Source organism: Polypterus senegalus, chromosome 4 (genome assembly GCF_016835505.1).
Source record: "Polypterus senegalus isolate Bchr_013 chromosome 4, ASM1683550v1, whole genome shotgun sequence".
NCBI lineage: Eukaryota > Metazoa > Chordata > Cladistia > Polypteriformes > Polypteridae > Polypterus > Polypterus senegalus.
The window spans coordinates 253148124-253175257 of NC_053157.1; the positions used below are offsets into that span (position 1 = coordinate 253148124).

At 40.2% G+C, this 27134-nt stretch overlaps 1 protein-coding gene across 1 annotated transcript; it reads left to right on the forward strand.

Moving 5' to 3' along the window:
* Window positions 1-49: 49 nt before the first annotated feature.
* On the forward strand, window positions 50-27134 carry LOC120528488 (gastrula zinc finger protein xFG20-1-like). Its single transcript, XM_039752666.1, has 5 exons — window positions 50-382; window positions 1808-2125; window positions 16403-16492; window positions 16719-16783; window positions 27002-27134. The coding sequence occupies exons 1-5, from the start codon at window positions 148-150 to the stop codon at window positions 27116-27118; spliced, it is 825 nt and encodes a 274-aa protein (XP_039608600.1). The 5' UTR covers window positions 50-147; the 3' UTR covers window positions 27119-27134.

The following is a 27134-nucleotide window of genomic DNA, read 5'->3' on the forward strand; positions in this document are numbered from 1 at the left end:
GACATTAAAGAAGAGGACTTTGAGTGGCTCACACCAGAGTATGTGTGTGTGAAAGTGGAGGATCACGAAGAAAGAATTTCAGTTTTTAAAGAGGAGGAGGAGGAGGAGGAGTGCAATGGGGTGACTGCTGCCATTAAAACTGAGGATATGAATGATTACTCTGTTGCTCTTGAATTTCAAAATCATGAAACTGAGGATATTTTCAAGCAAGAGGCCTGTGAAGAATTTCCGTCCAGTTTACAGCCCTGGTCCACTAATACGGGACGACTGGCTACACAGGAGAATTCTGCAGAGCTGAAATCAGAGTTTTTGGAGTCTGAAGAGAACATCACAGAGGGAAATGAGAGAGAAGGAGAAGAGTCACCTGGGAGTGTTGGAATATGTGAGTAATGTGATTAAATATAAAAGAAAGAGCATTTACAAATTCTAATGGTGGTTGCTTTGATGTTTTTAGAAGATTGAAATGAAAGTGGAAAACACAGTTAATTAAACTTGGATAAGACCACCTGCTTGGGTGCATGATAATAAACTATAGGTTACCTAATAAATGATAAATATGAAAAACCTGGGTGAATAAGGAAAAATCTAAAGTGTTGAGCACATGACTTAAAAATCATGAGTCTCTGACTGAAGCTGTGACGTATGTTAGGCCAACAGCACATTACGTTTCATTAAAATATCAAAGTCATATTTTGTTAAAGACATACAGTATCTCCCCAAAGTGAGTACACCCCTCACATTTTAGTAAATGTTTTATTATATATTTTCATGGGACAACACTGAAGATATGAAATTTTGATACAATGTAAAGTAGTCCGTGTACAGCTTGTATAACAGTGTAAATTTGCTGTCCCCTCAAAATAACAAACAGCCATTAATGTCTAAACCGCTGGCAATAAACGTGAGTACAGCCCTAAGTGAAAAATGTCCAAATTGTGCCCAAGTGCCAATATTTTGTGTGACCACCATAATTTCCCAGCACTGCCTTAACACTATTATAAGGTTGAGTTTTCTAAGTGCTGCCATTATTGGAGGCCAAGTGAGAGTAGGCGACTGAGCTACACTAAGCTTGATGGTCAACTCAGTCTTTGAACAGCTCGTTCTTCACACCAGTCCCTTTGTGTTGACTTCTAAGATGGTGAATAAGGTTTGTATTGTTGAAAGTGTTTGCAGAGAATCCACCATCACTGTCTTCTTTTTATACATATATTACAAACGGCAAATTTGCTATCTCCCGTTGGAAGGCAATAAAACTTTTAGACTGGCAAGGATGTGTTTCTGTATTTTGGTAATGTTAGAACTTTGTCTCGCATGATTTTTATCATTCAAGATCAGATTTTAAGATCAGCTGATTTGCTGATCATCGATCAAGTCATGTGGAGTGAAAATTGGCTGATTTTGATTTGTGATGGATTGATCAGACCAGGCCTGTCTTTCACATGTGAGAGAAAGGTGGAGAAATTGAACAGACAGCAGCAGAACATGTAAAGACCACTCATGGAGTGGCCAGACCATAAATGGCACTTCTGTGTGAGGAAGGAGCTCCAACCAGTGTGCCACCACTTTACTTGCACTGTGTCATTTATTTTAAAAGGCGGGTAGTGCTTAGGAATTTGGACATCAAACCCTGAAGTTGTAGGTTCAAATTCAGGTATTGACACCATGTGATCTTGAGTTAGTCACGTGACCTCTCTGTGCTCCAGTTGGAAGAACAAGGGAACTATAACCAATTGTGTCTCAAATGTTGTAAGTCACCTTGGATAAAGGTATCAGGAAAAAAATAGTTAAAATGTTTGTGTTATTTCAGATTTACAGAAGAATGACAGCTTCTCTCCACCTTCATTTAGTCAGCTCTCTCTTCAATACAAAGAGAAAGGTATGAAGAAATCAGCAAGAGGATCAGAGAACCTGACAGCAGCCTTTTTGCAGTGCAGTTCTCTCCCTGCTACTGGAGTAACACAGACAGAAGCCAGCAAAACTAATCAACAGCAACTGGAGAAAGAAATCCAAATTCACACAGAAGAAAATGTTGTTTGGAATGTGGCAAACAATTCACACGAAAGTGATCTTAATAAGCATATGAAGATTCACACAGGAGAAAAACCTTATTGCTGTTCAGAATGTGGTAAGTCGTTCTTAAGGATAAGCAGTCTTCAGAACCACAGAAAAATCCACAAAGTTGAAAAACCTCATTGCTGTCCAGAATGTGGTAAGTCGTTCTTAATGATAAGTAATCTTCAGAATCACAGAAAAAGCCACACAGGAGAAAAACCTCACTGTTGTCCTGAATGTGGTAAGTCGTTCTTATGGAGGAGCGATCTACAGAGACACAGAAGAATACACATAGGAGAAAAACCTCATTGCTGTTCAGAATGTGGTAAGTCGTTCTTAAGGAGATGCACTCTTCAGAACCACAGAAGAATCCACACGGGAGATAAACCTCATTGCTGTTCAGAATGTGGTAAGTCTTTCTCAAGGAGAAGCAATCTTCAGAGGCACAGAAGAAGCCACACAGGAGTAAAACCTAATTGCTGTCCAGAATGTGATGAACAATTTTCTGACAAATATAGTTTTCAAAAGCACACAGAAATTGATACTGGAGAGAAGCCATTTTGCTGTTCTCAATGTGGAAAAAGGTTTTAAACATTCGCTCTTTTCAAGTAAACACACAAACTCCCACTAAAGTGAAAATACAGCATGTATGTTCTGAATGTGGAAAATGTTATACAAGCTAGACATGTCTTTACTAACATGCCAAAATCCATACTGAAGAAAAATCTCCTTGTTGTTCTGAATGTGAGAAACTATTCTTAGATTTAAGCACACTTCAGTGCCACATCAGAACTCATACTGGAGATAAACCTTATTGTTGTCCTGAATGTGATAAGCAGTTCTTACAACAAAGCACCATAAAGAGTCGCATCAGATGTCACACCGGAGAAAAAACTCACCTTTGCTTGGAATGTGGCAAACAATTCTCACACCTCAATTCTCTGTATAAGGAGAAGTCATACTGGAGAGAAGTCTTACAGTTATACTGAATGTGGAATTCGATTCTCATATAACAGTTCTCTTCACAATCATAAAATAATTAATTCTGGTAAGAAACAAAGCTCTTCTGAATGTGGCAAGCTTTTTTCAGACAGTGTGACTCCTAAAGATCACATGAGAATTCATTCTGGAGAGAAACCTTATTGCTGTCCAGGGTGTGGCAAACGATTCTCACTTCCAAGTGCACTTCGGTGCCACAGAAGGATCCACACTAGAGAGAAGCAGTACACCTGTTCTTAATGTGGTAAAGGGTACTCTTCCAGAAAAAGTTTCCATAGACACACAGTCATATTGGAGTAAAGCCTGTCCCAGCAATGACAAATGATCTTTCCTTTGGTCCTCGGGCACAAAAAATGAAGAAAAAATTTTGAATGTTGTAAAGGACTCCAGTTGAAAGTAGTTAATAAGTACATAAGAATAGTGGAGAAAACACTGAAAGTGGCAAACAGATCGTAGATGTAAGGTCACCTCAGAGCTGCATATGAATTCACACTGGAATACAACACATATTTCACAAACAGCAAGAATCTAATTTCAAGATCTTATAGGTGCAAGAAAAAAACCTCATTGTTGTCCTAAATGTGGTTAACGCTTTTCAGACAGCAGTGGCCTTCATAGTCATAAATGACCTGCTTACTTATGGTAAGCCTCTTAGCTGTTCTGAATGTTGAAAGTGGTCCTCCTGTATCAGCCATCATCAGCAACACGTAAGATTTCATGATGGACTCAGAAACTGTACTGCCAGGATGTCAGCCACAAAGGGACTGAGCATTTCTGCACCAGTGCTGTGACATTAGATGGTGAACAATACAAAAACCAGACAGCAGAATGAGGTAGCAACAATACTGTGTGGTGATAACAACTTCAACCACAAAACACAACTGAAAAAGTTAAATGTACTAATTAAAAATGGAGAAATCAAAGCAAATCCACAGTGAAGTGCCAACTACCAGGGTGTGCCACTGACAACAAGGGGGATCTTTTTGTTTCAGAGCTTTGGAGATGGGGCCTTATCTGAGTAGCCATGAACGTGTACCGTCTCTGGGATGTCATCTGATGGCTGACTCCTGGGCTGAGTGCAGACAGCCGTTCTCAACCCTGATAATGAAGAAGTCATTTAGTGATGTCAGCTGACAGCCAATGCTGTCCAGTCAGATACTGGGGAGGGACAGTCGAGGAGGACAGGAGACTAAAAAGAGAGCCATCACATGACAGACCAATGTAGAGGGGCTTTATAACACTTTGACACTAATTTAGGTTATCATTTATAAATGATAAGAGTCATCTGCTGTGTGTCAAGGGTGAGTCCAAAAGTGGGAATTTAAGAAGATCTAAATACAAATAAAATGAAACATTTAGGGTTCAAAGAGAAATGTTTAAGACCTGAAGAGGGCATCACAACAGCATGTTAGGGTTAGCATGGGGTGAAGAATATCAATTAATGTATAGAAGTAATATTAAGAGAATATTAGGAGGAATATTAAGAGAACTGTTTAAGACCTGGGGCCTCATGTATAAACGGTGCGTACGCACAGAAATGTTGCATACGAATGTTTCCACATTCAAATCGTGCTGCATAAAACCTAAACTTGGTGTAAAGCCACGCACATTTCCACGGTACCTCATACCCTGTCGTTCACAATTTCTCCGCTCGCTTTTGCAGACTGGCGGCCCTCCAGCGTCAAAGAAGTGCTACTGTTACTGTGTGCTCATTCTTTCTTTCTTAGATCCACATTCCTGACGCGGCTTTATAAATACACTGAAACTAAATGCATATTGTTTATTAGTGTAATGCATCTGATTGTAATTAATTTTTTTCTTCTTTCAGCTGCTCCCTTTAAGGGTTGCCACAGCGGATCATCTTTTTCCATATTACGCTCACTGCACCACTCGGAGTATTTAAATCACTGTATCTGAGTGGGGAATCACAGTAGCAGCTGATCGGAAAGAGAATTATCGGTATACAGCTTCAAGGACACGCTGTCTCAGCCACGGCAAAACGTTTCAAAGCCTTTCCTGTATGGACCTCGCGGTTCAGAAAGAGTTTCATCCCAAGAACTATAAACGCACTCAATCAATTGCTCCTTGTAGAACGGTTTGTTCTTATAAGTACAATCACCCCACTGTAAACTTGCACTACAGTTATAATATTGCACAACCTGCGCCACTTTATAAAGCACATATTTACATATGATGATGATGATGATATCATTTTTAAGATGAAATGCAGCAAAATATGTTGATAATATTATACAGATAAAACTTTAACTTCAGTTAAATAATCTGTATTGTTAAAAATTAAACATGTGAGAACACGGTGCCGCAGGGCTAGCTAGTTCACGTATTGTTCCTGCCTCGCACTGTATTCTTGCTGTGCTTTCGTGACCCTGGAATGATAGATGGATAGAATAATTAAACACGTACTACGAAGATATTTCAATGTTCCTTAAAAGTTTTGAAGAATCGTCATTGTAAGCTTACAGATGGCTTAACGTCCATTACAGAGCTAATTGTGTGGTGATTGGTTACTTGGAGAAAGAAAAGTAAGGACAGGAATTGGAGGTTAGTACATTTGAAAGAGACAGTACTGCTACAATAAATTATTTCATCGAAGATCACGCATGACGCAGCAGCATCTTATGTGAGACATGAACAATCACTGTGCCATCGTGTTCCCATGTTTAATAACATGCTTTCATTCCTATTATCATGAAAAAGATATCACATATAATATATTAGTATTTTAATTATCCAGAGAGCTATAATATCATGAATGTAATGGATTCTGTGTCCTGTCGGAGAAAGAGAAAGAACGGAAGCAGGTAGTGATTCACACACATGCAACATATAGAAGATCAAATACAAAACAAAACATTTAATGTGCTACTTTAGTTACGATGGGATTTGAGAAACTAGTAAATTAATCGATTTTAAGATGAAGTTTATGATGTTCTACTTTAAGGGCAAAATAAACTACGTGATTAAAGTGGAAATGTCGAGAATGAAGTTGACATTTCGTGCTTTTTTTCCCACTGTGTGCCTATTTTTTTTTTGTTTGTACCCTAATAAAGTTTCATATGACACTCAGACGGTTGACTACGACTCGCCTTTTTACAGCGACTTTGATATGTAACTTCTTTTTTACTTCGGGTACTGTGTGACTTTATGAACTTTAGCTCTGACACTCTTTCACTCCAATCAGCTTCCTTTTGTTGATTATACCACGGTTTATTTGAACAAATAGTACGTTTTTCTTTGCCTCCACTTGGTATTCGCTGAAATTCTTATATTTTCCCCCGTGCTTTTCCCATTGTCTTTTCACAGAAGGCTAAGTTTAAGGGCGATTAATATTGATTTGCATATTCAAAGAGGCGTAATTCTGGGAGGAGTTGGGGCGGGACAGCAGGCGCATACACGTGCGTTACTTTTCACGCTGACCGGGATTTATGTAGCAGAAGAACGCGGAAGTTTGCGTACACATAGATTCTTGCATCTAGATTTTTCTGTGCGTACGTATATTCCCGCTTTTGTGCTTACACCATGCTATAGTGCGAGTTCTATGCACGGCGTTATACATGAGGCCCCTGAGGAGGGAGTCACAACAGCATGCACAGTTAGCACAGGAGACACAGTTGTGAAGAATTTCAATTAATGTGTAGAAGGAATATTATTTAAAATAATGATGTTATGAAAATGGGACACCATAGTGAATGCAGAACATATTGTAAATGAAATGAACTGATTTTATTTTCTGACATTTAAGAGAAAAAGGGAAGACAAAGCAGAAAACTCACAGGGATCCTTGCTGTCCCAGCTGGTAATTTGATAAATTAACCTAAAAATGTAACAGATGTTACTTTTCTACGTGGCAGTATATCCTGGGGTGGTGTGTGAAGGACGCTCTATACTCCGAATGTGTTGGTTCAGGTTTCAGTTTGAGGACAGCACAGAAAAGGCAGGTACCAACTGAAGACAACAGAAGAAAGCTGATTGGTGGAAAGAACTGTCAGTCACTCCTGAGTGGACTGTTGAGGACAGTCGTGGCATGCAGACTTCAAAGTTCATGTGTTTTTAATTTCAAATCTGTGACCATGCACTGAATAAGTCTGTTATTTATCAGTTAGCATGTTCTGAAACTGTAACGTCATCACAAAGATCACACAAACACGTAATGTGACATTTGTGATCAATCACTTTTGTTGTTTTTTATGGCACCATTCATCAGCCCTGTATAGAGTGCCACTTCCAGATCGGCAACCCCATTGCACCCCGTGGTACATTTGGAGTTTGGGATTGAAGCACAAGGTGGATGGCACTCTGAGAAGGACAGACTTGTAAGACGTGAACAAAGCCAGCTGCCCTCCCTACTCTGTCTTCATTCAGAAGGACTCACCTGAGTGGTGGGATTGTTCTGCGGTGCTCCTGTTAGCCGACATTTCATCAGCTTGCTTTCTGTGTTTCATCAGATAACCAGCAGAGTTAATCCAAGATGAGCCAGGCCTGTTACAATGTGAACGTTCTTGACATTTTGGTTTACTTTAAATATTTTTTCTGCTTCTTTACTTTGAGTTCTTGGAGTCCTTCTACATAGAGATTATTAATACATGAGCATTTAGTGTTAATAATGAATTGACAATTAATAAACTGTTTTTATTGCTAAGTTATAAGTGTGGCCTGCTGCCATTTTGTATCTTTATCCTTCTTGACTGTGTTGTTAGGACGTGTTGCACTGTTGCCTCCCTAGAATTAAGTGCCACATCACCGACGCTCGGCCTCACACCCTTCATCACACGTGAGGCAGAATCCAAGATTGCTGATCCAACTGTTAATCCCATTCTCTGCTTTGCCAGTCCCTTGGCTGTGTGTGTATTGAGGTGTATGGCTGAAGCAATCCTCTCCTCAAGGAGTCTACAGCACCGGTCAGATGAAGAACTTGACGCTTTGAGTTTTGTTAAATAGTGCGTGCGTCAAACTGGTGTGTCTGTTGCACCAAATCCTAATCCCCGATAAGAAGGATGAGGCAGACCAGAATTAAGGTAGAAAGATCTCATTTAACTGCTGAACATTGCAAAGGAATGAATCGCTGCATTGGCTTTGTAGAGCTAAATGTTTATTTGCAGACAGATATTTATGTGTGTGGTCTCTGAAACAGAACAAATCCAATAACATAAAATAACTCACAAATAAAGGCTCAGAGAACGCTAAAACAGGTAATGCCCAAAAAGGTCAATAGATAGCAGCAGAAATTAACAGAGCGCTATGACGTGCTGTCGTTTGCAAAAGGCACTAAATAAAACTTACCAAATACATTAGCAGTGTACAGACTCAGACAAATCACTACTTAAGCAACTATTACCAAGTCTGTTTTCTTAAAGCTCTTCTATATTAATAAAGAAGCAACATTTCTGAATGTACTTATACAATTTTGAACGTTAAACTGAACACACTTTGACATAAAGGGATGTCTGAACTTGTTAGTAAAACAACGTTACGAGCTTTATCATTACTTGCAGAAAAGTATTTCTAATTAAATAAATAGCAAAGCGTAACTTACATCAAACCGATGCACACAAAGTCAACAAACAATTGCATAAATGCGGGTACGTGCAGACTCCTGGAAGTACAGCATTTTCCGCATATCAGGTAAAGAAATAACACGTGCACACGCTCATACATAACCTGTGAGCGTGATGACGCAAAAGACAGCATGCTCAGACTTTTATACATTAATGTATAGGGGGATGCTTTAAAAATAGAAAAAGAAGCTTGCGAAGGATGCTCATCTTGACAGTGCTGATTCTCCCTCTTAACGTGAGATGGAGGGTAGGCCATCTCTTCACTTCTTGTTTAATATTTTCCATGCAGACAGAAAAGTTTTATTGATAAAGGCTTTATATTTACTTGTAATTTAACCCCAGGTTTTTAAACTGATCTGCTAATATAAATGGGAAGGTGTCCAGTCTAGTCCAGTCTATCTCATAAGCATTTCAACAGTGATCTGCCAGTAAATCTCAGATGCATTTCTAAAGTAAATAGCCAGTGGTTCAATGGAGATTGCAAAGAGCAGTGGTGAGAGATGGCATCCTTGTCTAGTATCACGTTCTAGTTTGAAGTTGTCTGAAGTAATGTTGGTAATATAAACTGAGCCTTCTGGGCAATGAGGAAGGAGATCTCCGAGGAAGACAGGAATAGTTCAATCAATTAGTCTGTAGCGGTCCACTGCCAGTAAGATTTAAAACGTCGAGGAGACGATGGTTTATTTATTATTTAGTGGATATTCCAGGGATGCCCCCAGCCTTGGCTCGACACTCACACACTCACAAACAATGACAAAAAGCCACCTGAAATAAAACAGCAAATAAAGAATTTAATAACAATAATAATGAAAACAATGCTCCCACCCCAGTTCTCCTTACGTCGATTATACATTAAATACAACAAACCACAAACAAAAAGCACACACAGTAAAGTCCATGAAAAAACGGCAACAGATGTAATGTAAAGATGAAGGTAAATAGTCCAGAGATCACACGTTGAAGGGGAATGTAAAGATAGTCCTACCTAAAGTTCCTGAAATGGTGAAGATGGGTGGACGGGTTCAGGAGCGCTCCTTTCTTCACAGGATGACCATAAATCCACATACAGTCCTCACGTAACAGGCAGGTAGTAGATAATCCAGACCCCGACCCAGAAACGATCCAGGGCAAAAATGAGAAGGCACAGGAATCACAATGGAAGGTAGTTTTTTGATAACACTACCCCCATTTAAAATGATGCACCAGTCTCTTTGTGCCCATCAGCCCCTGCACCTTATGCAGATGAACAATCAGAGCCACTGCAGGGTCTGCTGGGAGTTGAAGTTTCAAGAAGCACTACAAGTCTTTATTCAGTCACAGATGAGGACATGGATTCTATGTTACAAGGCAGAAGAGCAAAGTTCCCCTGTTTCAGTCGGCTTTTAATATTCATATTCCTCCCTCCCTCTTACTTATGAAACAGCAGCTAAGCATTTCATCTTCTACTAGCAAAATACCAGTGCTTGGCAGCGGAGAAGTAGTGTGTTAAAGGAGTAATGAAAAAGAAAAGGAAACATTTTGAAAATAACGTAACATGATTGTCAATGTAATTGTTTTGTCACTGTTATGAGTGTTTCTGTCATATATATATATATATATATATATATATATATACATATATATATATATATATATATATATATATATATATATATATATATATATATATATATATATATATATATATATATATATATATATATACAATATACACAGTGGTGTGAAAAACTATTTGCCCCCTTCCTGATTTCTTATTCTTTTGCATGTTTGTCACACAAAATGCTTCTGATCATCAAACACATTTAACCATTAGTCAAATATAACAAAAGTAAACACAAAATGCAGTTTGTAAATGATGGTTTTTATTATTTAGGGAGAAAAAAAAAATCCAAACCTACATGGCCCTGTGTGAAAAGTAATTGCCCCTTGTTAAAAATCACCTAACTGTGGTGTATCACACCTGAGTTCAATTTCCTGATTACTGCCACACCTGTTTCAATCAAGAAATCACTTAAATAGGAGCTGCCTGACACAGAGAAGTAGACCAAAAGCACCTCAAAAGCTAGACATCATGCCAAGATCCAAAGAAATTCAGGAACAAATGAGAACAGAAGTAATTGAGATCTATCAGTCTGGTAAAGGTTAGAAAGCCATTTCTAAAGCTTTGGGACTCCAGAGAACCACAGTGAGAGCCATTATCCACAAATGGCAAAAACATGGAACTGTGGTGAACCTTCCCAGGAGTGGCCGGCCGACCAAAATTACCCCAAGAGCGCAGAGACGACTCATCCGAGAGGTCACAAAAGACCCCAGGACAACGTCTAAAGAACTGCAGGCCTCACTTGCCTCAATTAAGGTCAGTGTTCACGACTCCACCATAAGAAAGAGACTGGGCAAAACGGCCTGCATGGCAGATTTCCAAGACGCAAACCACTGTTAAGCAAAAAGAACATTAGGGCTCGTCTCAATTTTGCTAAGAAACATCTCAATGATTGCCAAGACTTTTGGGAAAATACCTTGTGGACTGATGAGACAAAAGTTGAACTTTTTGGAAGGCAAATGTCCCGTTACATCTGGCGTAAAAGGAACACAGCATTTCAGAAAAAGAACATCATACCAACAGTAAAATATGGTGGTGGTAGTGTGATGGTCTGGGGTTGTTTTGCTGCTTCAGGACCCGGAAGGCTTGCTGTGATAGATGGAACCATGAATTCTACTGTCTACCAAAAAATCCTGAAGAAGAATGTCCGGCCATCTGTTCGTCAACTCAAGCTGAAGCGATCTTGGGTGCTGCAACAGGACAATGACCCAAAAAACACCAGCAAATCCACCTCTGAATGGCTGAAGAAAAACAAAATGAAGACTTTGGAGTGGCCTAGTCAAAGTCCTGACCTGAATCCAATTGAGATGCTATGACCTGCATGACCTTAAAAAGGCGCTTCATGCTAGAAAACCCTCAAATAAAGCTGAATTACAACAATTCTGCAAAGATGAGTGGGCCAAAATTCCTCCAGAGCGCTGTAAGAGACTCATTGCAAGTTATCGCAAACGCTTGATTGCAGTTATTGCTGCTAAGGGTGGCCCAACCAGTTATTAGGTTCAGGGGGCAATTACTTTTTCACACAGGGCCATGTAGGTTTGGATTTTTTTTTCTCCCTAAATAATAAAAACCATCATTTAAAAACTGCATTTTGTGTTTACTTGTGTTATATTTGACTAATGGTCAAATAAAGTAAACTTTAAAAGAACAAACATTCAAATTTCTTTACTCTTATGTAATTTTATATAAAAAATAAACCTAAATTTTAAATATCCCAAAAGATTTTGCACTCCATAAAAATATATCCTGTCAAAATTATACAAATTCAAATATGAACATGGTGCACAACAAAACCTGTAAATATAAATAAAATGTGTTCTTTTCAGCAATAACAAATCAAATCATTCAGTTGTCTTTGCTCATATGTCATTTTATCAGAGCTGGACGCCTGGCATCTTTTTTTGGCCACAAGTTCGTTTCTGTTTGGTGTGAAGTTCTGTGTTGTGGAGATTCTCAGGATGGACTGCAGGTGCTCATCAGTGAGGCGACTCCTGTGTGCTGTTTTGTTAGTCTTTATCACTGAGAAGAGCTTCTCACACAGATATGTGATACCAAACATGCACAAGGTTCGAGCCGCATGTAGACGGAGCTGGAGCATTTCTGCAGGAATGGAGTGAATAAACTGTACAGTATCATACTTTGCCTTCAGTGTGCCATTACACTGCAGCTCATCACCTCCATCTGAACCTGCACAGGTGCAGTTTCCACATCGACGGCAAATGGGTTGCGAAACAACTCAAAATTCTTTTTTTGTTCTTCAAAGTCACCAAAGCGCCGTGCGAACTCAAAGCATCATGAACTCAGTTTATCAGCAAAATGCGTATTTGGGAACATCGTTGTGCCGACTTAGTTCAACATTACTTGGCAACAGGGAAAGTGGGGCAAGTTGCACTGGTGCACTTGTGTCTCCCATAAAAGCAGCTTCACTTGAAATCACTTTGTGATTGTGCACGGGTAAAAACGTCTGCTGAAGTGTCAGATTCTTCTTTAACTCTTCTCCTTTCTGTATCTTCTGCATTGCATTCAGGTCTTTCAGGTTATCCTGATGTTTTGTCTCATAGTGCCGTCTTAGATTAAATTCTGTAATTACAGCCACATTAGCTCCACAAATGAGACACACGGGTTTACCGGCAATGTCAGCAAACATATACTCAGCCTCCCATCGGTTTTTAAAGGCTCTATGATCAGAATCACCTTTTCTCTTCGGCATCGTGTGGGCTAGCTTCGCAATAACTTGCAGCATCATAAGCTAGACTTGATTAACGCGGTAAGTGTTCATATCCCCGGGCCATTAATAACAATAATATATAAAATGATCTCGCGGGCCGGATATAATTACACGCCGGGCCGGATGTTGCCCGTGGGCCTTGAGCTTGACACATATGGACTAAATAGAACTTGAAAAGAAATATTTTTTCGAATGTGATTGCGCAATTCAGATCGAGTTGACGCGCACTACAGTACATCGAGCCCGTGTGCTATTGTGGTTTTGCCTGTGTGCCTCAATAAGTTACCCTCCCCTCGCTCTTACTTTTTTACCGTTCATCTAATGAATACACTGAGTATGGCTTTACCAAAACAATCATTGATGGCGAATAATGTATCCATTATTCATAAAGCTTCAACTGGTGATCTGTCTTTCTGCGTTAACCGCATATGTTTTCATATGTCTCAAACCAAGGGGATGCGAGGCTAAAATGAATCGAGAAGCGCGCGTACATACTTAGTGCATCCCTCTCGGGAATCGAACCTCGGTGCTAGAGGCAAAGCCTCTACTATTGAGCCACGGCGTGTGGTTTGTCTATTTGAGCGTAGCAGTGTAATTCGGTTTTGTTCAGCACTCTTTGGAACTGTTGCTTTTTGTCTGCGCACTGCGCCAGTTCACGTGAGCCGCTGAATATGGTTGTATATGTCACTCACTTGCTTCTAATTGTTTCGCTGCCTTCTTAATTATATAATGCATGTTTTCTTCAGCGCTTTTTGTAGCTCTTCCTGGTTTTCTACGTAATGTGTGATTACGTGAGAGGCGTGATGATGTCACACGAAACTCCGCCCCCACGGCTTTCTAGCTCAATTCCATTACAGTAAATTGAGAAAAATAGCTTCTAGTTATGACCATTACGTGTAGAATTTCGAAATTAAACCTGCCCAACTTTTGTAAGGAAGCTGTAAGGAATGAGCCTGCCAAATTTCAGCCTTCTACCTACATGGGAAGTTGGAGAATTAGTGATGAGTGAGTGAGTGAGTGAGTGAGTGAGTCAGTCAGTCAGTGAGTCAGTCAGTGAGGGCTTTGCCTTTTATTAGTATAGATTGTTTTTGTGTACGTATCAAGAGTGGCCCCAAAGAAGGACAGGTCATCTCTCCTGTGTCTAACAGACAAGTTCTAAATAAAGAAGGTCAGCATAATTCACCTTGTCTTATGACAGACAAAACAGCTTTTAACCCTTAGTAGCTTGTTGTTTTTTTTTAACGTCCAAGGGATAGTTAAAGCATTGGGTGTCGTCTATCTGATCTGAATACTCAGGAACCAGAGATATAAGAAGGAATTGATGTGCCACAAAATGGGTGATGAGGGAACAGTGCACAACAAAAAAATAGACAGACAATAAGAAGGACAGTACCCTACCATGACAGCGAACTGAGCAAGGGACACTTTCCAGTTGGAAAATAGTGATCGAACCATCAAAAAGTAACGTAGGTGCAGTGGTGACATGAACAGTAAATTCTATTTGGAGCAACTTTAGCATGTTATGGACTGTAGTAAAGGAGCCATTGGGAGCAGCGTTGTGAATTAAAGTACACCAACACGACACACACACCTCCACGTTCAGCTAGGAGCATATCTAACGCTCTACTCTACTCTGCCAGGCCACTAAGCGTGTACTTCCTGACATTAAGATACACTTGAAAGGGCAACCAGGAGAGTTATGGGCATCCTTAAAAATATCAGAAGTGAAAAGGTTATAGGGAAGGAGCAGAACTAGGAGAGAGGTTTTAGCGGTGGGACATGCAGAACGGGACTCTGTTCTTAATTGTGTAACGGTAAAATTCAACCACGTAGACCACAGATTATCCTCTAGGAAAAAGGGAATAATCTCTTGAGAGAGTCCAGCACAGTAAGTCCAAAAAATAGTAACAGCTTCAGGATTTAGTCCACTTTTTACAGTGAGAGACGTGCGTCCAAGAAGGGAGTCCTTTAACCTTCACAGGGTTCTTAGCAGCACTTGGAATGGTCCTCTCCACCTGGGCTCCTGCCAGTGTTTATGTCGTATGTCTCCGATGAGGACCCAAGTCCCAGTAGGTATTGGAATAGATGATTCAAGTAACGAGGTAGTCCTCCATGTTTCCCTCACATGTTCATGCACTTTCCGTAAGGCACTACGCAGAACTGAAAGAAAAGACACCAGATCATTGTCGACTGTGTGGAGAGCGACTTTACCTTGAGGAAAGCACATCAGCATGGGGCAGACAGTAAGAATCTCAAACAGAGAGAGTCCTGTCTGACAACGAGTCCTTCCCCACAGACCAGCAAGAGCCAAAGGCAATGCATCAGGCCAAGACAGGCTGTGGTAATGTGCCTCACTGGCATTACCAGCCATTAAATAAAATCAGTTTTGTGTCCTCTGTTGGGTCTTCCTCTGAGATTTCCTTCCACATATCCCAAAGCCTATTAGGTCTCACATACTCCCAATCCTCCCTTTCCTGACATGCTAATACCCATGGTTCCACATCACGCCATTGAAAGTGAACGAACTTAGCAATGGAGTCATGTGGGATGGAACCACTTCTGATGAAAGGCAGTTGTTGTGAGTAAAGAGAGACTGCTGCTCCAGCTGATTCTGCTGAGATATAACAGTTTGTTGGCCAGTGATTGTTATCAGCCAGGAAAATCACATGTCAGTGAGTCAGACATTTATGAAGAGCCTCAAAAAAATTAAAACAAAGAGCATTTTCTGAGTTAGACATTTCTCATAGATCTCTGAGTCGTCTAATACAATGTTTAGGTCTAAAAATGTATCGGCCAAGGTTGATTTATGGCTAATTAGAGGATGATATGACGCCAACTGTGGCAGAAATAGCCCCCCTGGCCCCAATAGCTCCCCTCACTTACCATTGGCCCATATTTTTTTAAATGAAAAAGCAAAAACTCTTACAATATTTCACTCAGGGAGGACCCCCAGACGCAAAACCTGTGATCTCCATATTGTGAGACCGTAACACTACCATTGTGTTCTAAATAACAAGGAGACTGAAGTAAAGTCAAAAGACGTCAATGAGCAGCAGACATTGGTGACTGATGAAGATGATGGTTAGTATGAAAACATGCAGCCACAGTAGCTCCCCAGGACCAGAGTTGGATGCTCTTGATGTACACACATGTAAAGTGACCAACAGGGCACCTCACCAAGGAGCTGATGGCTTCTTATAAGGCCTGCCCTGTGAAAAGACAAATTGTTGGCCACTGTGACCCTGCAGCTCTTCTCTTCATGTAGGACTGAAGCCTCTGGAGAGTCAGACCCTGTGAAAGGTCGTGGTTGGTCACAAAGTCACAGAGAGATAGAAATATGAAGACCCCCTGAGATGAAAATATGAAGACCCCCAAGGCACAGGATGACTAAAGCCTTTAAAAACACTCAGCACACTGTGTTTTTCTCATTCTTGGTGGGTTCTGCAGCTGAATTCTTCATGGCCGGCTTCTCTAACAGAGAGGACCTGAAGACTGTCTGTGGTAAAGAAGAACAACTGAGACATAAAGTGAGAACTGGTGAGTCTACCAAAAGTCTTTAAACACCAGTGAGCCCAGTGTGCTGACAAGATGGGCCAGTGGGTATGGTGGGCACTGAGTGGTGCTTTAGTGAGTTCAGCAGGTCACTGCTCATCACTTTGTGTCACATTTGAACCGTCCTGTCCTAGTAACTACTGCCCAGTGAACAGACTAATGTCACCAAATGCCGTCTTCACTGTCCTCATTCTGCTCTTTTCATGTGCAGGTCCTGAAGCTCCAAATGTCCTCCTGCAGTCATCTGAACCTCTGAGAGCTGAGGAGTTTTTACAGGTGAGTTTGTGTTCTTATTGATTTGGTGGTCCTGACAAGTATCTGTGACACTTCATGTCCTCTCCTGGTGTGACTGTGTGTGTGTCACTGTGTCACACAAGTGCTGGCCCACTTTCATTCATCTCACTTGATGTTATTTTCTCCTTTCTCTGTCCTCTTGTCTTTTTCTACTCTTTTTTCTCTATTTCTATTACTCTCTTATCTCTCTCTGTTTCTAATTCACGTTCCCCTGTTCTTGAGGCACCACATTTTGAGATTGAAAGATGAGAATGTGAGATCTGCAGTGTCCAGTGGTGCAGAGGGAATTGGGGCAATTGTGACTTGAAGTCTGTGACAGTGACGGGCTGATTGTGGTGTGGCGATGGCCGCTCTGAGTCGTTGGCTGCTGCCTTTCACCAGACTGAGCTGTGCAACTTTACAAACAGATTTGGGCTGAGGGCTCCAGTCACATATGGAAGAATGAATTAGCATGTGGCGTGGAGATATCTGCCCTGATGTGGCTGAGTGGATTTGACTATTAGGGTAGCATCTTGACATGGCAGCAGACAAAGATTCTGTTAGTACAGAGTCTCTAGTCCTTCTACCTCTTCAAACTACAGTGGAACCTCGGTTTACGAGTAACTTGGTTTACGAGTGTTTTGCAAGACGAGCAAAAATTTTTAATACATTTTGATTTGATAAACGAGCGATGTCTTGCAATACGAGTAGTATGGATACACTTTGTCTGCTGAACGTTATGTGATCACAACTGAGCTGATGGTTCTTCTCTCTCTCTCCTTATCTCGCTCGCTCGCCCAGTGCGTCTCTCTCTCTCTCTCTCTCATCTCGCTTACCCAGTGCGTCTCTCTCTCTCTCTCTCATCTCGCTCGCCCAGTGCGTCTCTGTCTCTCTCTCTCTCTCTCATCTCGCTTACCCAGCGCGTCTCTCTCTCTCTCTCATCTCGCTCGCCCAGTGCGTCTCTGTCTCTCTCTCTCTCTTTATCTCGCTTGCTCGCCCAGCACGTTTCTCTCTCCTTATCTCGCTTGCTCACTCGCCCAGTGCGTCTCTCTCTCTCTCCTTATCTCGCCCGCCCAGCGTGTCGCTCTCTCTCTCACTCTGGTAATCGTCTCCTATTCTCCGTCTGAGTTTGTGTGCCTCACTCATATTGTCAACATCTGTTTACTACAGCATTGTGACTGTGTGTGTGTGCGCTGTGAAGTGCGAGTCCCCGTCTTGCTCCCCAAAACACAAAGCTGAGTCTCAGTACTTTAACACCAGCTTTATTCAGCTTGAAACAGCAACAGCGCTGTTATTTATTGTACCAGGATCTTTATAATGTTCCTTGAATGACCCATTGATGACAGGCGCTTATAGCATGTCTGCGATCTTTTTGGATGCACTTATACGGCGAACTGCTACAGCGCTGGGAGACTGCAATTGCTTTGGGACGCTCTTCTGCATGTCGTCCCGTTGGGTGGAATCCCACATGAGTTTAGAAACTCACACCAGCCATGATTCTTTATAAAGGTAAAGTGCAGGTTAATTTGTATTATGTATTTTTACTTTATATTTTGTATTAATCATTTTTATATGAATAGTTTTGGGTTGTGGAACGAATCATCTGAGTTTCCATTATTTCTTATGGGGAAATCCGCTTTGATATACGAGTGCTTTGGATTGCGAGCACGTTTCCGGAACGAATTATGCTCGCAAACCGAGGTTCCACTGTACTTTGATAATCAGATTCATCACTCTTCTTCTTCTTCTTGAGTAACCATACACTCCATTATTTTACACGTATGGGACGTCATTGTTGGTGGTCTGTAGCTTCAATTCATGAATCTCCTGCACTCTTTTGATCTGAACCAGCATGATAGCCAGCCAACACACAAAGGGGCGCACACATTAGATTTAGTGATTACTAAAGGGTTAAAAGTTGAAGTGAGGCAGATCGTGGATATCGCTTTATCTGACCATTTTCTCTAATTGTTTAATATACAAATACATTAATCAACCAGTCTGTTTGTAGTGCTTACTACAATAGTGATAATAATGTAAATAGTAAGGTGGAACATTTTAATGTTAAAGTGAGAGCTGCTGCTGACATAGTCGCTCCTGAAAAGACAGTTAAGAAATCGTCCAGTACTGTTACACCATGGAAGAGCCAAAGAGTGTCTGACTTAAAGAAAACATGGCGGAGATCTGAGCGTAAATGGAGGAAAAATAAATTGATTGTCCAATATGAAATATTGAAGGCTAAAATCACAGAAAACAACAACGTAATCTGTCTGGAGAGTCTGTGCTACTCCTCTAAAATCCTAAATAAAAATGCTGGTAATCTGAGAGTTTTGTTCCCTACTGTTGATCGGCTGGTAAACCCACTTCACTCAATGGAATGTCTCCAACAAACTACCAGGGAAACTTCTGAAAATTTTGCTATTTTTTTTAAATCACAAAATTAATGATATTGTAAATAATATAGCAAATCTCCCCAAAACTGATCCTATTAATTCCTGGTTTTCCATATTAATGCAAATTGAATTATTTCCCCAGGATAGATTTACTGATCTATGTAGAATAATCTCTCAACTGAGACCCTCCACCTGTCTCCTTGACCCAACACCAACAAGATTTTTCAAAGTATCTGACGTGCTAATTGATAGTGTGCTTGACATAATGAACTCATTATTAGATATGCGGGTCTTCCCAGACTCTCTTAAGACTGCTGTTGTCAAACCCTGATCAAGATAAATAATCTCAACTCCTCTGTTTTAGACAATTTTAGACCCATTTCTAACCTGCCTTTCTTAAGTAAAATCCTAGATAAGACAGTTATTACGCAGCTCAATGATCACCGGAATAAACCTGCTGCTCTTGACAAGTTTCAGTCGAGTTTCAGAACAAATCACAGCACAGAAACTGCACTCGTTAAAGTAGTGAATGACTTGCAGGTTAATGCAGACAGAGGCCGTTTATCTGTTCTCATCTTCTCAGATCTGAGTGTCACATTTAATACCATTGATCACAATATTCATAGAAATCACATAGTCAGTTGGTGGGCCTCTCTGACAGGATCTTAAATTAGTTTCAGTCTTACTTGACAGGTAGAAAATTCTTTGTTAGTTGTGGTAATTATACTTCAGAGACCCCTGATATTGTGATATTGTGACACTGATATAGTGGCCCACAAGGATCTCTCCTGGTCTGCTGCTCTTTTCGATATCCATGCTTCCATAAGGTTATATTATCTCAAGGCATAACGTGAGCCACCCCAGCTCTTCTGATGACACACAACTGTATTTATCAATAGCGCCTGAGGATTTCGACTCTCTTGGGTCACTGACCCTAATGTCTTACTTGTGTTTCTGAGTAGATGAGTAGGACTTTTCTCAAACTAAATCAGGAGAAAACAGAAATCTCAGTGAGTGTCAAAAATTGATATAATGAGGTTATTAGAAATAAACTTGATCCATTAGGCTTAAAAGTCAAGAAGGAGGTAAAGAATTTAAGGGTAATTATTGACTCTGACCTGATATTTAAATCACATATTAATCAGATTACTAGGACAGTATTTTTTCACTTAAGAAATATAGCAAAATTATGACCTCTTATAACTTTGCAAGATGCTGAAAAATGAGTTCATGCTTTTTTTTTTTAGTTGACTAGATTACTGTAACGCACTCCTCTCAGGACCACCCAAAAAAGACATCAATCAGTTATTAATACAGAATGGAGCTGCCAGAATCTTAACTAGGAAAAGAAAATCCGAACAAATCACACCAGTCTGAGCATCACTACACTGGTTACCTGCGTCATTTAGAATTTATTTTGAAATACTGCTAATGGTTTACAAAGCCTTAAATCATCTCACCTCGTCCTATATTTCAAAATGTTTTTCACCTTACACAGCAGATCGTAACCTTAGATCTTCAAATGAGTGTCTGTTTATAATTCCAAGAGCTAAACTTTAAAGAAATGCTGTTATGCACCTAAAATCTGGAATAGCTTACTGATAGGCTAATATGATGGAGCACTTTAACAAGCTGCTGAAAACCCCTCATCCTTGTTTGTATGACTGATTCTCTCTGCCTGCCTCTTTTCAGACTGCTGATGGCTGAAGTCCAGCTGTTTGTGTCACAGGACGAGTTCAACTCCTCGGTGTGTCTGGACACCCTGACGGATTCCGTCACCATCCCCTGTGGTCACAGTTTCTGTCTGAAGTGCCTCACTGACTCAGTGAATTCCACCAAACAGAATTCTTAACAGTTCTGAAATTCTAGCGTTAATGTGAAACAGAGACCCCCACACTGGATTTACTGTTTGGTATTTTTGTAATTTAATTTTTTACCTCTGAAGCATCTGAACTTCCAGACATTTTGATATTTTTGGATGCACAATAAGCTCTTGACAGAGTTAAGTGAGGCCATCTGTGCACATTGTGGTGTAAATCTGCATTTGGTCTCAAAGTGTTTGCATGGATTATGCTATTTACTGTAGTCGAGATGTCTTAGTTTGTATTAATAAAGTTCATTGGAGTATTTCAGTTTTCAATATTTCCATTATCAGCCATGTTCTTATGAGCTATTAAAGATGTGAAGGCTGTCACTACCCACATTGAAGGATCACAGCCACCTGAGGAAAAAGCGCCTCTTCTGCCCTTCCTTCTCAAGTTCCTTTGTGTTCCGAGTCTAGTCCAACCTGTCATTGATGTGGACCCCCAAGTACGTGTAGGAGTGGACCACCTCTTCATCCACTCCCTGAGCAGTGACCAGACATAGAGGCTCTTTGGTGTGGTGAAAGTCATTGAGCACTTTGTTGGTGTTGCTGATGTTAAATTCAAGACAATTCCCAATGTTCTCCCCCTGACTCCTCTCCCCTGTCTCATCTCCTTATCAACACACCCAATAAGTGCAGAATCATCTGTGAATGTCTACAGGTGACCTGACCTGCTGTTATACAGTGACCTCCATAATGTTTAACACAAAGACACAATTCTCCTTGATTCACTCGTCTACTCCACAGTTTCAAATTTCAAATCAAACAATTCAGACATCGTGATTAAAGTTCACACGGCAGACTTTCATTTGAGTTTATTCTCAGACATTTCAGTCACACAGCACTTTTTCTACACAGTCCCCCATTTCAGGACACCATAATGTTGGAGACACTTGGCATCACAGGCATTTGTGAATCCTCAGGTGGGCTTCATGGCTTCATAAGACACCTGGGCTTTCTTCTGCCCTTTGGGGTCTGTAGCTGCTTTTGTTCAATACTATGACTGGAGCTGTGGCAGTGACACCCACAGAAGCCATTATGAGGCTGGCTTGTCTGACTCCTGTTCTACAATCTGGCTGTGGTCCTACAATGAACTGATGGTCAGATGTTGTTATTTCTCATTTATCTTAATTAGTTTCTATTTTAGTTTGATGAATTTACTCAAATATGTGTCCTCATACAGTGGGCATGGAAAGCATTCAGACCCCCTTCAATTTTTCACTCTTTGTTATATTGCAGCCATTTGCTAAAATCATTTAAATTATTTTTTTCCTTCATTAATGTACACACAGCACTCCAAAAGTTCTATCTTGGAGTTTTCAAGACACCTGAAGGACTCTGAGATGGTGAGAAATAAGATTATCTGGTCTGATGAGACCAAGATAGAGCTTGTTGGCCTTAATTCTAAGCGGTATGTGTGGACACCACCAGGTACTGCTCATCACTTGTCCAATACAGTCCCCACAGTGAAGCATGGCGGTGGCAGCATCATGCTGTGGGGGTGTTTTTCAGCTGCAGGGACAGGACGACTGGTTGCAAATGAGGGAAAGATGAATGCGGCCAAGTACAGGGATATCCGGGACAAAAACTTTCTCCAGAGTGCTAAGGACCTCAGACTGGCCCGAAGGTTTACCTTCCAACAAGACAATGACCCTAAGCACACAGCTAAAATAGCGAAGGAGTGGCTTCACAACAACTCTGTGACTGTTCTTGAAGGGCCAAGCCAGAGCCCTGACTTAAACCCAATTGAGCATCTCTGGAGAGACCTAAAAATGGCTGTCCACCAACGTTTACTGTCCAACCTGACAGAACTGGAGAGGATCTGCAAGGAGGAATGGCAGAGGATCCCCAAATCCAGGTGTGAAAAACTTGTTGCATCTTTCCCAAGAAGACTCCTGGCTGTATGAGCTCAAAACGGGGCTTCGACTAAATACTGAGCAAAGGGTCTGAATACTTAGGACCATGTGATATTTCAGTTTTTCTTTTTTAATAAATCTGCAATAATTTCAAAATTCTTTTTTTTTTGTCTGTCAATATGGGGTGCTGTGTGTACATTAATGAGGGAAAAAATTAATTTAAATGATTTTAGCAAATGGCTGCAATATAACAAAGAGTGAAACATTGAAGGGGGTCTAAATACTTTCCGTACCTACTGTATGTGGTAGTTCTGTATTTACTGAGTGGTCTCATCTGTTCTTGCATTCTGGCTTGTAGTTTGTACTGTTGTGTTGTGTTTCTGAGGAGGCCATGATGGATTGGCCATCTAGCTCTGTGAAGAGGATTACTTGTGTTTGACACTCACTGCATGACCAGCCAACCTACAGGGGTGTCTCTCTCTGAGTTCACCTTCCAAGATTTCTTCCATTTTCTTTCCCTACAAGGTTTATTTGGGAGTTTTTTCTTGTGTTCTTAGGGAATCTGGAGTAGGGGGCTCTCAAAAACAGGGCCTGTTAAAGCCCACTGAGACTCTCCTTGGGTGATTTTTCGATATATAAGAAAAATAAAATTGTTCTCTGTAGTGTGAAGTGCACAGAGTGAAGAGTAAAGCAGACAGGCCTGTTCCTTGTGCTGCTCCAGTGTTGCTCACTCAGTCCTCGAGTCTCCCCAACTGCGCTCTGCCTGACAGATAGTCCATCATCATGGGCCTCATGTATACAAGGTGAATACACACAAATATGTTGCATACGTCCGTTTCCACACTCTCTTCATGATGTATAACAACTACACTTGGTGTAAAGCTACGCACATTCTCACACCAGCTCAATTTATTGCCTATGCAAGTTTTCAACTCAGTTTTGCAAACTGGCAGTACCCAGTGTCAAAGCAGTGCTAATGATCCTGCGTGGATTCTCTTTATTTATTAGATTGTCTGATGTGACTTTATCAATACACTCAAAATAACACATATCGTTTATTAGTGATATTATTAGCTTAAGGCATCTGCTTATAGTCAACCTGGAACAATATAATGGTGCACAAAATGGCCAAACTATTCCAAATACCATAGCTGATTTAGCGTTATTACTCTCAGTGCACCATTCAGAGTATTTTAACCCAGTGTATCTGAATGTGGAATCACAGATCTACAGCAGCTGATCAGAAAGCTCGATGGCAGATTGTGTCAAGAGCGGAGAGAATTATCAGGGTACAGCATCTAGCACATGCTGCCTCAGCCATGGGCACAGTCTATTTGAACTTTTCCCATACAGCAAACACTTCAGAGCCTTTCCTGTATGGACCTCACAGTTCAGAAACAGTTTGAACCCAAGAGCTCTAAACGCACTCAATCAGTCCATCAAGTTCTCCCAGTAGAACTGTTTGCTCTTTGCACTTTAATCTGCAATGTAAACTTGCACTACAGTTGTAATATTGCACAACCTGAACCACTTAAGCTTTCATATTGTACATTTTTCATAGGTTTTTTTCATATTATTATTATTATTATTATTATTTTATCATTTTATGCAAAAATAAGTTTATGGACAATTTGCTTATTGAATCTCAATAACAATAAAGGAATTCAATTCAGTTCAATTGAAGAGAGCCCATATTTACATATGATGACAACTGGCTTCTAAGCAGATTTAAATTTCCAAGCTTTATCTTCTTGGAGCTCTTGATATCATTTTTAAGATGAAATGCATTAAAGTATGTATATTGCATTATTCAGATAGATTTTTAACTTAATTTAAATAATGTATACTGTTAATAATTAAACATGTTGGCACCCTATTCAGGGATTGTTCCTGCCTCGTGCTGCATGCAGGCTGGGACTGGACTGAGCCTGGATGGATAGATGGATGGAGTTTATTAAACATGTACTGCAAAGATATTTCAGCGTTCCTTAAAAGTTTTGAAGAATTGGCATGCTAAGCTTAGAGATGGTTTTACATTTATTAAAAGACTTATTGTGTGGAGATTGGTTACTTGGAGAATGTAAAGGAATAACAGGAATTGGGGTAAGCGTTTGAAAGAGACAGTACTGCTGCAATAAATTATTTCATTAAGGGTTGTGCATAGCATAGCGCAAGCATCTTGCAGGTGGCAGGAACAATCTCTGGATGGGCGCCAGCTCACTGTGCCAACGTGCCCCCATGATTAATACATCAACAACAACAACATTTATTTATATAGCACATTTTCATACAAAAAAATGTAGCTCAAAGTGCTTTACAAAATGAAGAATAGAAAAATAGAAGACACAATAAAAAATAAACATAAGTCAACATTAATTAACATAGAATAAGTAAGATCTGATGGCCAGGGTGGACAGAAAAAAAAAAAACTCCAGAGGCTAGAGAAAAAAAATAAAATCTGTAGGGATTCCAGACCAAGAGACCATCCAGTCCCCTCTGGGCAGACATGCTTTAATTCAGATCATTATTTAAATGATATCAAGTATACATCTTAGTATATAACTTGCTCTGAGAGTTGTAATATCGACAATTGTAATGTATTCCATGTCCTCTTGGCTTAAGAGAAAGTCAGTTTAAGAAGCACATAGTGATTAACACACAGAGTACACAGACAAACACATAGAATACGGAGTAGTTAACATGCTACTTTAGTTACAATGAGATTTGAGAAACTAGTAAATAAAACGATTTTAAGATGAAATATAATTATGGCATTCTACTTTAATGACAAAATTAACTGTGTGATTAAAGTGGAAATTTCGAGATTAAAGTTGACATTTTAAGCTTTTTTCCACTGTGTCCCTATTTTTTTTAATCTTTTCTCTGTACCCTAATAAGCTTCAATATGACACTCAGATGGTGGGCTACAACTTGCCTTTTTACTGTGACTCTGATATCCGACCCCTTCTTTTTTTATTTCTGGCACTTTCACTCTATGTCACTTGATCAACTTCCTTATGCTGTTTATACCACTGTTTAAACCAACAAATAGTATGTTTTTACTTTCCTCCACTTGTTGAAATTCTTCTTTTTTCCCCATGCTTTGCCATTGTCTTTTCACAGATTGCTGACCTTAAGGGATGATTTATATTGATTATGCATTTTCCAAGAGGCATAATTCTGGGAGAAATCTGGGGTGGCGGCAGGCACATTCACGTGCATTATATTTCAGGCTGACTGGGATTTATGTAGCGGAAGAACGTGGAAGTTGGCGTACTCACAGATTTGTGCATCTGGATTTTTCTATGCATACGCACATTTAGACTTTTGTTCATACGCCATGTCTTAGTGTGAATTCTATGCACGGTGTTATACATGAGGCCCCAGGACACCACAAGCAAACCCACCTCTATATCCCTGAGCTGACCCCTTAACAGGGATGGCTGGATGGTCTTAAATGCTCTGGAGAAACCAAAAAACATAAACATAAAAAAAATCTCATCTAAACAAAACAAATGGTGTGAGTAACATATAAAAATATCATTTTTAGTTTTAGAATTCCTTTAAGTTGCCTTCTTCCTGAATTCAACAGAATCGTTTGTGCATTTTGTCTATCTTACTTGACTCCAGAAAATGACAATGGCAGACAACGTCCTCACATGTCCGACTCAGGATATCAAATGGCCTTGTAGATCATCTAATTACTGACATGATATACAAATAAGTCCTCCTGGCCTTTCAGCAGTTTCTTTACTTACACACTCCAGTTTTTATTATTTTTGGTGTTGTATGAACTTCACATTTCCCAGTTTGTCGATGTGATGTCTTCTAAATGTCAAGAACTAACTCACACACCAGTATGCCTTTAAACTGTCTTCTGTATTTGATGTGCTCTTCAAGCCCAAACTCAATCTTGCATCAATTAAATTTAACCTTTCTTTTAATTTTTTTTTGTCATTCCTGTTTGTTAAATTAAATCTAAGTTGTATCATGAAATGTCAAACAAATGTGTTGTGAGAATATCAGGAGTCAGAAAGAGAAGAAGAAATCACAAAGTGAACGTGAAATTCTGATCTGACCACGTGTGTCCTCTTTTGTGTCCAAGCAGAAACAGCTGGATGTGACACTGAGTGACATCAAGAGGAGACTTGAGGAGAGAGAGAAGACACTGAAGGAGACGAGGAGGGCGATGGACGAGATGAAGGTGAGTGGAATAGGAAGGTAGCACTTCATATCAAAGA